At 42.0% G+C, this 14350-nt stretch overlaps 1 protein-coding gene across 1 annotated transcript in view; it reads right to left on the reverse strand.

The window, feature by feature from the left end:
• Positions 1 to 2608: 2608 nt before the first annotated feature.
• Positions 2609 to 14350, reverse strand: part of KIF26B (kinesin family member 26B) — a gene marked incomplete at both ends in the record, with an annotated part of 191690 nt that continues 179948 nt past the window's right edge. The window contains 3 exons of the mRNA XM_079550307.1: positions 2609 to 2757; positions 4404 to 4554; positions 5932 to 6134. Of these exons, the coding sequence (XP_079406433.1) occupies positions 2609 to 2757; positions 4404 to 4554; positions 5932 to 6134 (503 nt within the window). The remainder of the gene's footprint in view (positions 2758 to 4403; positions 4555 to 5931; positions 6135 to 14350) is intronic.

A 14350-nucleotide genomic window follows, 5' to 3' on the forward strand; every position in this document is an offset into this window, starting at 1 on the left:
TTTTGATCCATCCTGATAATAAGGGCAAACGTGTACTATTAATATTTAAAATAATGGCTAGGTAGACACCATTTCTATTATGCTTCTTTGTCAAGTATCTGTTCACTTTACCTGTACCACTTGCCATTTATCATCTCACAGGAGCACCCCAGTGCACGCAACACCCACGTAATTTCCTTCTGCATGACTGAGGTAAGGAATCTAATGTGGAGGAGTGACTAGGGAGGGAAATTGAAGTAAAACAGACACAAGTGACCACCTGGGAAGTCTATAGGGCTATTTGTGGACACAGGTGAGTGAGAGATGGGAGCAGCTGGGAAAGCCTATTTCCTGTGTATGTAGCCTGACAGCATAATTCTGGGACTCTGCAAGACTGAATCCACAAAAGAAGACATACTCCATATCCCAAAGGTAGTAGATCTTCACCCAGCACAGAACTGCAGAGGCAATTGCCATTGCTTGGTAGAACTGTACTGAAATCATGGAGATCTATGCAGTAGAGATGCCCCAACAGAACCCCCCATAACAAGCGCCACTAAAATCATTACAAAGAGAAACAAACCAGAGAAAATTGCACTTTTTTCTTTTTTTTTTTTTTTTTTCTATTGAGAAAAGGAGAGAGATCAGACCAAATAAGAATATGCTGTGGAATAGAACAGGAAAGAACTTTCGTGTATGACCTTTTTTCACTCCCAAATAAGCCTATGAAATGTAAGAAGGATTTTCTACAAAACACAGTGATAAAGCTCATAGAATGAATAAGGTTTGTTAATATACATTATAGAGAATTTGAAGAAAATATATAAATGTTTTTTGTTTGTTTGTTTGTTTGTTTGTTTTTTAAAGTAATCAGTAGTAAAAGCTATCAGTATTTTAGTGGATTTTTTTTGTCCACCAGGAAATGGTGCTTGGCATACTGTAAAATGGCATTAGTATGATGAAGCAGGTAAAGAAAGAGCTACATGTAGGAACAGTAAACTGATGAAGTGATGCATACTGAGTATATGTCAAATGCTGATCTTACTTTCTGATAACCAACAGGAAGGTCAGACAAGGGTATGTGAGAGGATTGTTTTGTGAAAGGAATTATTTCAATATAAAAGAAGAAGAAACCTATACAAGAAAAAATTCTTTATGCTCATACATAATTAACATGCAAATTTCACACACTTTTTTAAGTAACACAAAGGATGTTCTTCCCCACATACTGTTTTATAGATAAAGATGCAAACAAGTAGAATATCCGGTTATGCAGTGAGGCCCAGGCCCTCATCCTTTTAATCACAGAATCACAGAATGGTTTGGGTTGGAAAGGACCTTAAAGATCATGCAATTCCAACCCCCTGCCATGAGCAGGATTGCCACCCACTAGATGATGTCATCCATTGATGTCTATGTGACTTTAGTCATAGTTGAAATAAGGGAGTGCTGATTAGGAAAACATCATAATCAGTATGCCTGAATTACTTACTAGATCTGCTTACTCATGACTCCTGCTTATTTGTGGACTAGCTGAGCTGAACAGAGACTGCACACTGCAGCACTTTTCAGGTATGTCTGGACCAGGGACATGAAGAAGGCAAAGTTAAATTTTTATCAGTCATGGAATCAAGAAAGGACAAAAGAAATCATTCATTTTTGGACTGATAAGTATGAGAGCCCTCCCCTGAAAAGTAGTTGTCCATTGAGTTATTAGTCCCAGGAATAGGGATTGGGATAAAAATACCTCCTCATCCATAGCTCTAGCCAGTAAAAAGCTAAAAGGACATGAAAAATAAAGGGGGAGGTTAATTCAAATGGAAAAGATACTTACTTCACCGTAATGTCACCTATCCTCCCTCACATACTGCAGAACCTGTAAGTTGGGAAAATTACTGTGCCCTCTAACGCTTAAGATTGTACAGAAGAACATATAAGCAAACCTTGCTCATTGTTAGAAATATTTATGTGTCATCTGGGAAGCTAAATTTCTCTTTGAGTGGCCTTACTCTGTTAACAATAAAAGACAGTTAACATTTATTCATATGTTGTACTGATTAGGAAATATCTCTACAAACACAAGTTACTTAGAAACAGCAAGTCTGAAACAGGAGAAAACACCAAGAGAAAAACAAGCTGTAAGTACATTTCAAAAGTGTTTTGTTTTTTTCCTTTTTCTTCTTTTGACTAGCACCATCTGTACACAAGAAAGTATGAACATAAATGTTTGGATAATAAAGATTTGCAAGGCACTTGAACAGTCTTTCTAGATAGGATTTCTTCTAATGAACCTCTCAAGTGGAAGTCCTACAACCACCTTCCCTCCTCCCTCAGCTAATGCAGGGAAAGAAGTCTCTTCTGCCAGCAGTTCTTATTTACAGACATGTCCTTAAGGGTTCCTCAAAGTGCTCTTTTAGGCTAAGAGAATCAACATCCTTCTATCTCCATTTTTTCATGCGTGTCCTGTTATTTTTTAATATTACTCTTCTATAGTAAAGCAAATCTCTCATACACACAGTTGAGACTTGACTCCAACCTTCATCCTCATTCTGCTGTCTTTGGGATGCTATTCAGAAGGGAAAAGGAGGATGGCAGAGATGTGCATTGAAATTCTCTTGAGATTCGCTCTTTATCTGCGTCTGGAGGTGATGTCAAAACAGGTGATCATCATGAGATGAGCCTTGCAGAAGTTGACACGGTTTTCCAAACGTTCAGTCACACACTCCAGGGCTTCCAGGTACTCCAGAGAATCCAGCTCAAATACCTGCTCCAGATCAACTGTAGAGAAGAAAATACACAGATAGAAAAAGCATACAAAACCCAGCACTAGTTGCTGAGGGATATAGATCCAATTCAAGCCTTCAAAAACATCTGTACTGTATACAATGTTATCTTTAGCTTCCCACTGTCACTGAAAGTTGTGTCTATTATTTAATGGCTATTAAAATGGCTTGTCAGTGAAAATACTGTTAAGATTGCACGGAATACTTTCTTGAGTGATATGCTCTGCCATCCTCTCTAGAGCAGCAGATAAGTTTTGCCACACTCCATCTTTCCCTAAGCAAAGTCAACAGAACTGCTCCTCCAGCAACCGCACAGCTCACTGTAAGGAAACCAGGTGGGCACAAAACACCTGTGGGTTTAAGGTTAACAGGGAACCCGCAAGTTGAACGCGATGGAGAAATTCATCAGTGAAGTGTAAAACTGGCCGAGTTGATTTTAATTATTTCCACTGGTTTTGTTTCAAGATCATGCATTTATATGATATATATTGACTCTCTCACGCATTCTTCTGACCAAAAAAGAGATTGATGTAAGTTCTCTTCTGAATTCATAACTCAGACTCAGAAACCATCCTCCAACTTCCTTGCTTGTCACACCTCTCCCTGTTCTGGGCAATTGTCACTAGCTTGTTCAGGAGTGCTAACGGAAGGTGTGTACATCACACTACCATAGGTTCCCTTTTGCTGCCAGAGACAGCTGGCAGCTGCTTCCACGGAAGTTGTGTGGGAACTATATGATCTTAGCCAACACTTCACATCTCATCTAAGCCCTGTGGTCTGTGCTATCCTTGAGGCTTCCTGCATGTATCACACTGGAATCAGAAGCAAAGGCATCACACATCAGTATGCAGATGGCATACTGGTCTTTAAATCCTTCTCTTTTGCCTTATATTATGGTTGTTTTGTAGGCTGTACAAATCTAGTATTAACTTATGACAGTTGTTGAGGGAAGAGTTAGGACACAGCACCCAACCTCCTTATACCCCATGCAATTATCATGAGAAAAAACTACAAATATATTTTTTGGAGAACTCTTTAACATTAGTTCATTTGTTCACTAACACTAAAAAATGCTGTACAGTTACTGCAGTATGCTTTTAATCTTTTTCCTTTGAGGTGTTGAGGTTCTTCAGCATCTCAATGTGAATGTCCTTTAAGGTCTGAACTTTACACATCGACAGTTATGAAAAATGGGCCAAATTCATTCTTCATGTAAGCCTGCTGGTGCCAAGGGACAAGTTTGATCTGCAGTGTTATTTTGTGGTATAAGAGTAGATTTATAATATTGCTCATATGTCTTAGTGATCTGGGGACAAAATATAAATATCTCATTTTTATAATCTGTGGACTGAAATGTGTGAATGATAATCTACCAATGGCAATATTCACTATTACAATGCTGTACCATTTTAAGCTCTCAGGCAAAAAGGATTGTTCAGTTCTATCATCAAGATTTAGTAAGAATTATTGGGACTAGTTCTAGAAATATAGTCAACCTAAATTTTGTCCTTAGGTCATATGTCAGCTCATTTCAGTTTACAGACACAGTAGCACACATCTCACCCTTAGCAAACCTTTCTTCTTCCTCACAGTGAAATAAAGCAAAGGAAACCTATAAGTTCAAGCAATAAATGTTCTTACATTCACTGAGCCATTTGTTAGGATCCAGCATCAGGTACTGTTTGGTCACCTCCAGTTCTCTCATTAACCACTCGTACTTGGCCTTGACCTCAGCAATTCTCTGCTGGCGATGCTCCAGGATTTTCAGCTTGGCATTAAAACATATCACTTCCTGCCAACCAGGAAAAATGAGCAGGGAAGGAACAAGTGAAGAGGAGAAGAAATACCCAGATCCATTCAGCGAAATGATCTTCCAATCAATATTACTAACTTACTCTAGAAGCATATGAATTACTGCACAAAATAATCTATCATCTGTTTTATTTTTATTGTATTTTTTTTCTTTAATTATTATGATAATTTTGATGCTTTTGATCAGTGAGCTTTGGAGTCTTTGCAATGATATTTAATAATAAACAGTAATAGTTAGCACCACACAGCATTTTGAAATGAGATTAACTGTAGCAAAACATTTCTGTTTTTTGTCAACAAAAGTTTGGCTAAGAAAAAACTAAACTCTTGGAAAAAGAAAATCCAGTGCTTGGTGCATTAAAATGCTAAGTATATCTCTCCTTGGTGTGTAAGAAATTCAGCAGTCACATCATTAAATAAGAAAACCGGTAGCAATATCGAATTCTGAACGTTCTTAAACAAAAGGATGATGTTGGTGTGAAAAGTTCTATCAATTCATAATCATTAAAAATGAAAATGCATCTTCTTTAAAGACAAGGGGCACAGTAACAGCACAGGCTGCAATGCTGTCTGGATGCACTCCTCGTGGCTTCACGTGACTTCTGAGTGACAGTCATCAAGATGTGCAGTAGGTGAAGCCATGATGATGGCTGGCTACCATTAGCACTCTAGGGGCAGCCCCACTACTGAAATTTAACTCCTACAAGCCTGTACTAGAGGCTCAGCACTGATCTATCTTCTGTTCTGTAGGCAAATCTGCTGCGTTAATCAAGTGTGGTAGAAAACACCACCTCAAGAAGTGATGTTTTTCTCCATGTAAAACTGTATCAGATGACACCACCATGAACAACCTGAGTGACAGGAGCCTAGAAAGGAAAAATGTCTTAAAATAATAATAAAGCTTATATACACAGTTATTGTAAAAACACTAACTTCAGATACTCTTCATGATTGTACTTCTCAAGAGCTGATCTTTACAATTCTCCAACTTATTTTTAAGTTTTGAGGGGTGAGGTTGGCAGGAGAAGCTTCGCTATTCTGGAAACAATGTCATCAAAGCACTTGAGGTACCAATGCTGTGTAGAAAGATAGATAGATGTGAAGTGCTGCTGGAGAACAGGAGTCACCAAGACTATTAGCAAGGACCAAAATACAAGAGACCAATGTCTGTGAGCTGTTCCTGAAGAAGGCATAACTTGAGTTATAACTGGTCTTAAACGAGATACAAGTGTTGCTGCCAGTTGAATTGACCATGTACAATACTACACAGTTCTGACCGCTTTCCTATGAATCTGCGCTTCCAACCTGGATTCCTCTCTCCAAGAGGAGACAGACAGCACACGAGGATCTCACTCACCTTGCTGTCTCCACCTCGTCGCCGCTGGAGTCTCTCCACATCATCTATCTCATAGACTTTGATCTCAAAGGGCTCCCCCAGCCCCCTCTGTGCACTTCGCAGGGGCCCATCCACCCAGCGGACCCCAGGGCTGTTGGCAGGCTTCCTTGCTGGGGAAGCGGTGTCAAGTGATAAAGCTGGAATCAGCCTCCGTCTCTGGGAGCCTGTAATTGCAGAAATCACCATGTTGTGTTAGCACAGTTAAGATTTGATCCTCAGAGGGCACATGCACCCTACAACTTCTGGAGGTTGGATCTGCTTCCGTGATCTCAGGTCTCAGTGTGTACAGGCATAGTGATGAAGGGGCAAAGCATCAGGTGGTATCTGGTCTGGCTTTGCTATCCTCTCTCTTCACTGGTGCTGGCTTTTACAGCCTATGAATAAGGATCAGCCAGCCTCTCCACAGCCCATTCTGGGGGAGGTATGGTTGTGTTGCTTTCCTTGTTGTTGTTGTTGTTGTTGTTGTTGTTTTTATAGTAGCATGAAAAAACACTTTGATGCCCAAGTTCCTCTACTGCATAGGAACTACTATGGCAACACTTCGTCCTTGGCACAACGCCAGTCTGGAGTGGCTAGGGCAATAAAATCACTAGCAAGGACAAAATGCCTGTGGTATGTATTTCCAATCTCAGCAATTGCACAGAATTGAATTAGCTTTGTTCCTGCTCAGTACGGTATTTTTCTAAAACATTCCTCACTTACATGCATAGCCTAGCAATGGTGAAGAGCAAGACAGCAGCAGTAACAACTGACTGGCAGAAGGGTTAGTCACTGTGTCTGCATCAATAGCTCTGCTTTATGATACCAGCACAGCGGATGGGAGCACTGCAATAGCAGAATATTTACCATGGTTGATAAAGCCCAGCCATATGGAATGCATCTGCCATGTGAGTTGCCAAGTCTGGGCCTCAGGTAAAGCAAGGGAGGAAAAGCACGCCACTGGCCTGATGGCAGCAGTAGGGAAGTTGAGCATATGGTTTGTTGGGAGAAAGAACAGACACGTGCAAAAAAAGAAAAACAACTGGTTACATTTCCCTACTCAGTTTAGTTAAATCAGAGCAGTGGCTGGATTACAGACAAAATAAAAGGGTTTGTAGCTGACAAGTTCTGCACCACCTTTCCTAGGAGACACCAGGGATACAGGGGATGGGAGAAACAAAAACAAAAGCCAAAGCCAGCAAGTCCAAATGAGACTATCGATTGACTCTCTTAGCTGCAAGAACAATACTGATGCCAAAAGGGAGGAGATGAGAATGATCATGCAGATTTTATTTTAAAAACAAGATAAAATCATCTAAAGGAATTCTTAGCACTGTATTCATTGAAACTTGAATGTAAATAGCTTCAAAAAGTCTGCCAATTTCACGCGTCAATGAAAACTTAAAAAAAATAATAATCCATTGGTTGCTTAGTTTTTGGATTTGCAACTATCCAGCATCAGTTTCATTCCTGGGTGTCAGCTGACATTTTCTCAGCTGACAACTCTGTGAGCTATCATTGTTTTGCGAGTGCAGCAGTCTGTGCTAGAAACCAACATCTAGTAATCGGCAATTAACCTGTAAATGCTAACTTTAACATGAAGGAGAATGGTCTGTCTTGCCTATTTGCAAAAAACTTAGTCTACAGAGCTTTTATTCCAGTGCATCCAAAATAATTCCCTGCAAGAAAAGGAGGGCAAAGCCAAGTCATGCAAACAGGCAGACCTTTTGTACCAAATGGCCTCAGCCCTAACCTGCCCATCCCATCACATCCATCATACTCATGCTTCTAATCAAACTGCAGCCCAGCAAATGAGCCCATGCCAGAACAAATGAAGCCTTACAAATACTAGCAAGCACAAGTTTTTTTAGGCCTTTTGAAACACCACTGGAAGTCAATGTCAGCATAGCTAACAATTGGCAACAACAGAGAGGCAGTTTGGGAAGGCACCAACAAAGTGCTGTACTGAGGGTGACTGTCATCAGTGATGCCAGAGAGAGGCAACTGAAGGGCAAGAGCAGCTGTGTATGTGAAGGGAGATGAGATGGGCTGGCAGACCATTACTATTTGCTGCATGCAAGAGATCCTGCAAAGGGCTCAGCCCACCTGGGAAATGAGCCCTCTGCCTGCTTTGCAGCAAATGTCACTGAATTCTCAAGCTGAGATGAGACCAAAAGGATTTAGGCACTAACTACTTCTAAAAGCACTTTTTTTCAGGGTTTTGGTCTTGACCTCTCACAGGAGTAGTCTGAGTGTGAAAGCAATCTCCTTCCTACCTTTGCTGCTCCTCAGCTTTTAGAGGCAGCAGTTCCCCTGGAGATGCAAATGAATCTGATTCACCTTGCCACGAGGACACCACCAGGCTCTTACTTGGAGCAAAGCTAAACAGATGTCACTGGAATATTAATTACAGTAAATATTTTTGCATTGCATTTCTATTCATACCCATTTAGCTGAACGACAAACAGAAGCCTGGGGTCTAGGAGAACTCCAGCACAAGGCTCTGTCTAATAGGCCATATCCTTCAGTGAAGAGGCAGAGACCACAGCTGTGGCAAGACGTATGCTAACATAAACTCACTGTGCTTTTTGTGTCTGCACAGCCTGTGGGTTACACCCCCATTGCAGCCAGGCAGTATGACAGGGCTGAGCCATCAGGCACAGCATTGTGTGTTTGCTGGGAGTCAAAACTGAATCTAGTTATTTGAAATATGCACTGATCAATAGGCTGCTTTTTAGCCCAGGTACAGTAACTGACAGTGTCTGACAGGAGACTCCTGCCACTGACTTCTCCATTCAGTCCCTGCTTTTTCTGACTTTGCATTACTTGGGATCAGCCAGGAGATACAACCTAAGCAATGCCACAAAGCAGCTGACAGCTTCCTCATCCATATCAACACACAGAGACAACCAACTGCTAAAATGAATGCAGTTTTCCAAGTCTCAAGCTTAGCTTCAGCACAAATAACCACACTGTGAAACAGCCCTGAAAATGCATAGAATACAGCAGATCGGTTTTCTACTTTGAGCAATTGGTTAAGGTCTGGCAGGTTCAGCTCTGCCAAAGACCAGACAGGGTTTAATTAAGATAAAAGGAGCAACAGTGGAGTGAATGTGTACAGTGTGAAAGTGGATCTGGCTGAAGAGCGGCACTGAAGCTACAAGACACAGCAGCGCATATATGTCCAGAGAAGCCTTCATCTTTAAAGTATTAGAAACACAGAACTTCAAGGATAAGATGACTCACTGACCTCAGCAAAACTCCCAACTCCATAAGGGTATGTGCTCATAAAAGCATCTGTTAACCATGGCAGAACCCCTAAGCAAGCTGGTTTTGTTTACCTGCTGTATATTTTGTGGTGTTCCCTTTCTATTACTTTCTAAGAACGCATTCCAGTTGGAGCATCTTTTCTGTGGAAAAGGTAAAAGCAAAAAGTATATAGAATCTAAGAATTGCTCAGGTTGACCTTAAAGATCATCAGGTCCAACTGCAACCTAACCACATTATCCTAACAACACTCCGCTAAATCACTAAATGCAAAATACCCACAAAAAGGAGCATGATGTATATCTCTTCAAAGCAGAGTGCATCTGCATTGGATGCAAAACAATTGCTGCCCCTGGAATTTCAAGTTGTTGAAGATGAAAATATAATTTGATATCATATAATTCCAGGAGTATAGTGTGATCTTAAAAGCAGGATGCACAGCCAAAGCTATTCTCACTGCACTAAAAGCTTTTGGAGGTAAAATTGCCTTTGTGTGCAGATCTTGGTAAGCATTTTGTTGTGTTGTTGTTTTTTTTGTTGTTGTTTTTTTTTTTTTCTCACCAGAAACTCCATACAAACTGAAGGTGATTACAAAAACCTAATCTTGGCTAAGGAGAGCAGTACCTCTAAGCCAACATCACTCCTTCTGTGGCTTCATTTCCAAGGAACAATAGCACCAGCCTCCAATCAAATTGTTTGCTGACTGGCAAAGATTGTTTGTCTGTTCCCCCTGCTGCTCTTCCCTGTCCAACAATGGGGCTGCTGCTTTGTTTGAGCTGAAGATGCTATGCTGACTTCTCTCTTTCCCATTTCCTACAGGGTCTGCCCTCATGGGCAATTATCCATGACTGAACCAAGTCCTCCCATTTCCTTTGACCTCCCTCCTCCTAGTTTATTTTACAGTGCCCTTTCCTCAGAGAAGAGAACAGCTACTCATTTTCACACAATTGCTTGGATTTTCACACAATATGTGCAATGCCAAGATCCTCTCCTGGTTCCTCAAGTCAATGCCAGTGCCTTCCAGTGGAAAGTTGCTGTGATAGCATGGAGGCTTCATCAGAAATATTTAGGGTGCCCAGCTTGAGGTTAGTACTACAATCAATAAAGAATCCTGGCATTTATTGCCAGAAAATCTAAACTGCATTTGCTCATCCTGGCAACTCAGATTGCACCTGAAGAGCTGGAGAAAGAAACGCCAATGGGACTTGTCATTAAGAATAGAGTCTTCTATGACCACCTCCCTGTAAAACAATTCAGCCCTTATTCTGAGTTGGCTTGTATGCAATCCTGCCATTGCAAATCAGTAAGGAGTACAAGGACACTTGGGGCTCGAAAGAACTGCTTGCTGTATGCAGGAATAAAGCAACCCTTATTTATAATTTTCCATTCATAGCTATACTAGACATGTTGCTTCTATATATCTAAGGAACCTCTATATGTATAATTCTATATGTATAATAAACATACCGAGGTACAGCCTACGTCAATTTTATTTCTACCCATCCTGTTCATTTTTAATCATATTTCTTGAATTACCATCTCACTTTAAAAGGAGCCTTTCAGGGCAGTTTAGAGCTGGTGAATGAGCACTGCTGAAACCAGATGAGGAAGCAGCCCTCCTGCAGCATGGCAGGTTGACAAGTAATCTGGGAGACGCTTCAGGGAAGATGTACATCACAGGGGCTGCGCTTTCAGTGCCTGCAATCCCTAGCGAGAAAAAAAAACAACTAGAGTCTCTTCTACATCTTTATCTCTCCTTGGTCTGGATTTTGGTTTGTCATGCATTTCTCAGCGTTGGGGTGTCACTTAAGAAGCTGGTTACTATTACTGCAATACTGTGCTAAATGTCTGTGCTGCTAGTGGCTTGGCCAGCAAAGACAGAGGATGGAGAAGGAAGGGGCTCTGCAGCCCCAGCGTTAGATCATGGTGAGACAGCGGTAGAGGCATTCCAATGAGCTAATTCTGTGGCAGCATAAGGGGCAGGTTTTATTTACACTCGGCCTAATGGCGTGCGACTCAGTCATGCATGTTACATGGAGCCTTCACTGTGCACAATAGCCTGCTGCCATTTCCTCTATTAAATCACTCCTATGTTCATGTGGCTGAAAGCTCAGTGCTGGCATGCAGTAGTCAAGCGTGTAAAAAATGATTACTCTGATCCCTTTCAACACAGATTTGCTGCATGAAATGGCCTCGCATTGACCTGGGAAAATCAATGCTGTTGTTTTAATGAACAAAAAAAAAGTGGAGCTGAAGCCCACAGTGCCCCTCCTTCTGCTCTCCCAGCCAGCAGTCATATGCATAAAGGGGTCACCTGCAAGCAAACAACGTCTTGCTGTATGGCTCTAACATCCTTTGTCTTGGTAAGGGAATAATGCAGGATATCAATTAGCTATCGTCAATTGTAAGCAAGTTAAAGTGGAAATGCTAGAGAAGCCCTACAGCTTTTTGATACAAAGAGCAATTTTCAGCTTCCCACAGTGCCTTCGGCAGTCTAAACATGAACCAAACTCCTTTTCACTTGGATTCAGCAAAAAAAAGCTCAGATTCTTTTTGTGGCGTTTTCTTTCAGCATTATCATTTTGGCCGTTTTTCAAAATACACTGCTTTGTAATATTGGTTGGAGATGGACTTTCATAATGTACAGTCCCCAGATTCAGCCTCTGGCTTTTTCTGCTGCTTTCATGGACTGGGTTAAGTGCTACCAGAGAGGTAATATGTGTGAATATGGAGTTATCAGGGCTTTCCAGGAAATCTGAAATCTCCATCTTTAAAACCAATCCAGCAGAGAAATCCAGAGCACAGAGGCAAGACCAAAACAGGCATTCTAATTGCAGATAATTATTGGCATGTCTTAACAGTTTGTCTTTTTATGAAAGTGTTTAAAATCATGTAGCAATTTGTTCTACTTTGGTAGCAAAACTCAGAACTGCAAAAGAGCCGCAAGGAGTCATGAAACTTTACTGCAAAAGCAATAAAATGCTGCAGCAAGAAACTTTAATTATCTACAGGCAGACAGGTTACCTGTGCAAAGAAGATTAAAGCACAGACGCACACGCACACACAGAGGCAAATCCTATCCAGGACAGGTAGGAGCACGGTCCTGCAGATGCCAGGAAATACAACTGCAGCTCAGGACACACATTCAAACATCAGGAAGCCAGCATTTGGAGCCCTTAGCTTTCCCCAGTCTTGTTCAGACTTGGCCTTACCAACAACAGCATCCCTTAATTTTTTGTTTCCCAATGCTCTGCTTCCAGTGTTCAGGAAGGCTAAAGTGGCCCAGAGCAATGCTACACAGAAGCCCTTTACAAGAACTCTCTCCTCTGGGCCTTGACTTTTTTTGGCAATGCCTGTGTGAGCCACCTCTTCCTCCCATGTCTTTGACCTTCACTGCCACGTTGCACTGCATGTCGGCTGCTCCCCCAGCCTCCCTGGACACAGAGCACAGCCCTGCTTTACCCTGCTGCCATCAGTCAGACTCAGGTTCAGCTCTGACAAACCTCAACTGAAGGGCATAGAAATTAAAGGAGAGAATCTCCCAGGCAGAGTAGGCTCTGGGCTCAGCAGAGTGCTGCAGGCAATGACACACAAGAGCCCCTGTGCCTCACCACATGTCACATGTACTGGGGCTCTCTCAGGCACCTGAGCCTGCTCCCAAAAGGAACAACAAAGCAAACAACCTCGGGAACATCCCTATATTTTCCTCTGAAAGCTTTATTTTCTACCACCTTGTCTCAGAGCCCCCCCCCCCCCTTCTGTCATCCCCAGGGGATGCCTCCCGGCAGATCTGGCAGTCCCGAATCCTCTGCAAGACAGGGCAAAAAGCACAAGCAAGGCATTTGAGCACATTGCATGGGAACGCAAATGGCCTGGCTATGCTGAGTAAATCTAATTAAAGCCTGGGCTCTTGCACAGCTGCTAGCTTAGAGCTGATGGGATCACACACCTGGAAGCAGCAGCAAAGCTGTATGGCTGAAAGCATCCAGTCCTGTTTTGCATTGAGAGCTTTTCCACAAGGCCATGATCTAGTTCTGTGAGCTGGTTACAGACAATAGACATTACACAGGCTGCTCAAGGTGACAGAGCGAACCAGCAGCACCATTGGGAACACAGTACAGATCTTGCAAGTCCTTCCCTGCCTCCCTGCCTGCCTCCTGCTCATCCCTGTTGTGTTCCCAGGGTACAAATACAGCTTGGTTAAAATGGAGTTAAGCCTGAATGCACTTCCTGATGACACGAGAGAGTCTGTGCTATAAAAGCATCCTTGTCATTTGCCTTTCCATGGAGCAGCATGAGGCCATTGCACTTGAAATTTCTGAGGTATTAAAAAATAATACATAATTGGTGCTAGTGATGACTGTGCTGTAATACCTCAGTGCTCTGCTCAAGACAGCACTGCCTCCCTGAGAGAGAGACTCAGAGCCAAGAAAATGGCTGAAATGCGGATTGTTTCCTACAGAAAAAGCACTAACAGAGTGAGCAAATAAATGGGAGCAAACACGGTTGCACAGATGCATGTGAATGGAGAGGGGGGAGGGACTGCCGCAAAAAATAACAGATAAAGCCCTCCTCTCTGATGTTCAGCAAGGGCAAGGGAGGATGTGCAGCCAAGTCAGTCAGGGTTGAGGTTAGGAGTCAAGGGTGCCTGCAATTTAATCCTGTATCTGGTTGTCACTTAGTGGAGGCATTGCGTGAGTCAGTGAAGCCCTCTGCCTTGATTTCTGCACCTGTAAAATGGAGTCTAGAGTAATATGTGCAACACAAGGTGGATTAAAGGGTGGCCACACAAATCTTTGAAATATACAGTGATCTATCAGGGCTAAATAGCTCTGTTTTCACTATAAGTGGTCACTTAGGGCAGTATATGCTGATGCTGCATTATAGGACCAATGTTAAAAGCTACAAAGACAGAAATGTTTATGAAAATAAAAGGTTACTTCAGGGGGAAGGCTTAAGTGGTTCATGATATATACATATGATTTTCAGTAAATATCAGAATATATTGGGCTAATAATCGGGGTGGGTTTTTTTGTTTTTTGTTTTGTTGTTGTTGTTTGTTTTTTTACTTTTGTTTACACAGCACTGCGCTGTCTGTGAGTTGTACGCATACCCACGTAGAGCCCAAAATTTA

The sequence above is a fragment of the Tetrao urogallus genome, assembly GCF_951394365.1.
Source record: "Tetrao urogallus genome assembly, chromosome: 2".
In the NCBI taxonomy this organism is placed as follows: domain Eukaryota; kingdom Metazoa; phylum Chordata; class Aves; order Galliformes; family Phasianidae; genus Tetrao; species Tetrao urogallus.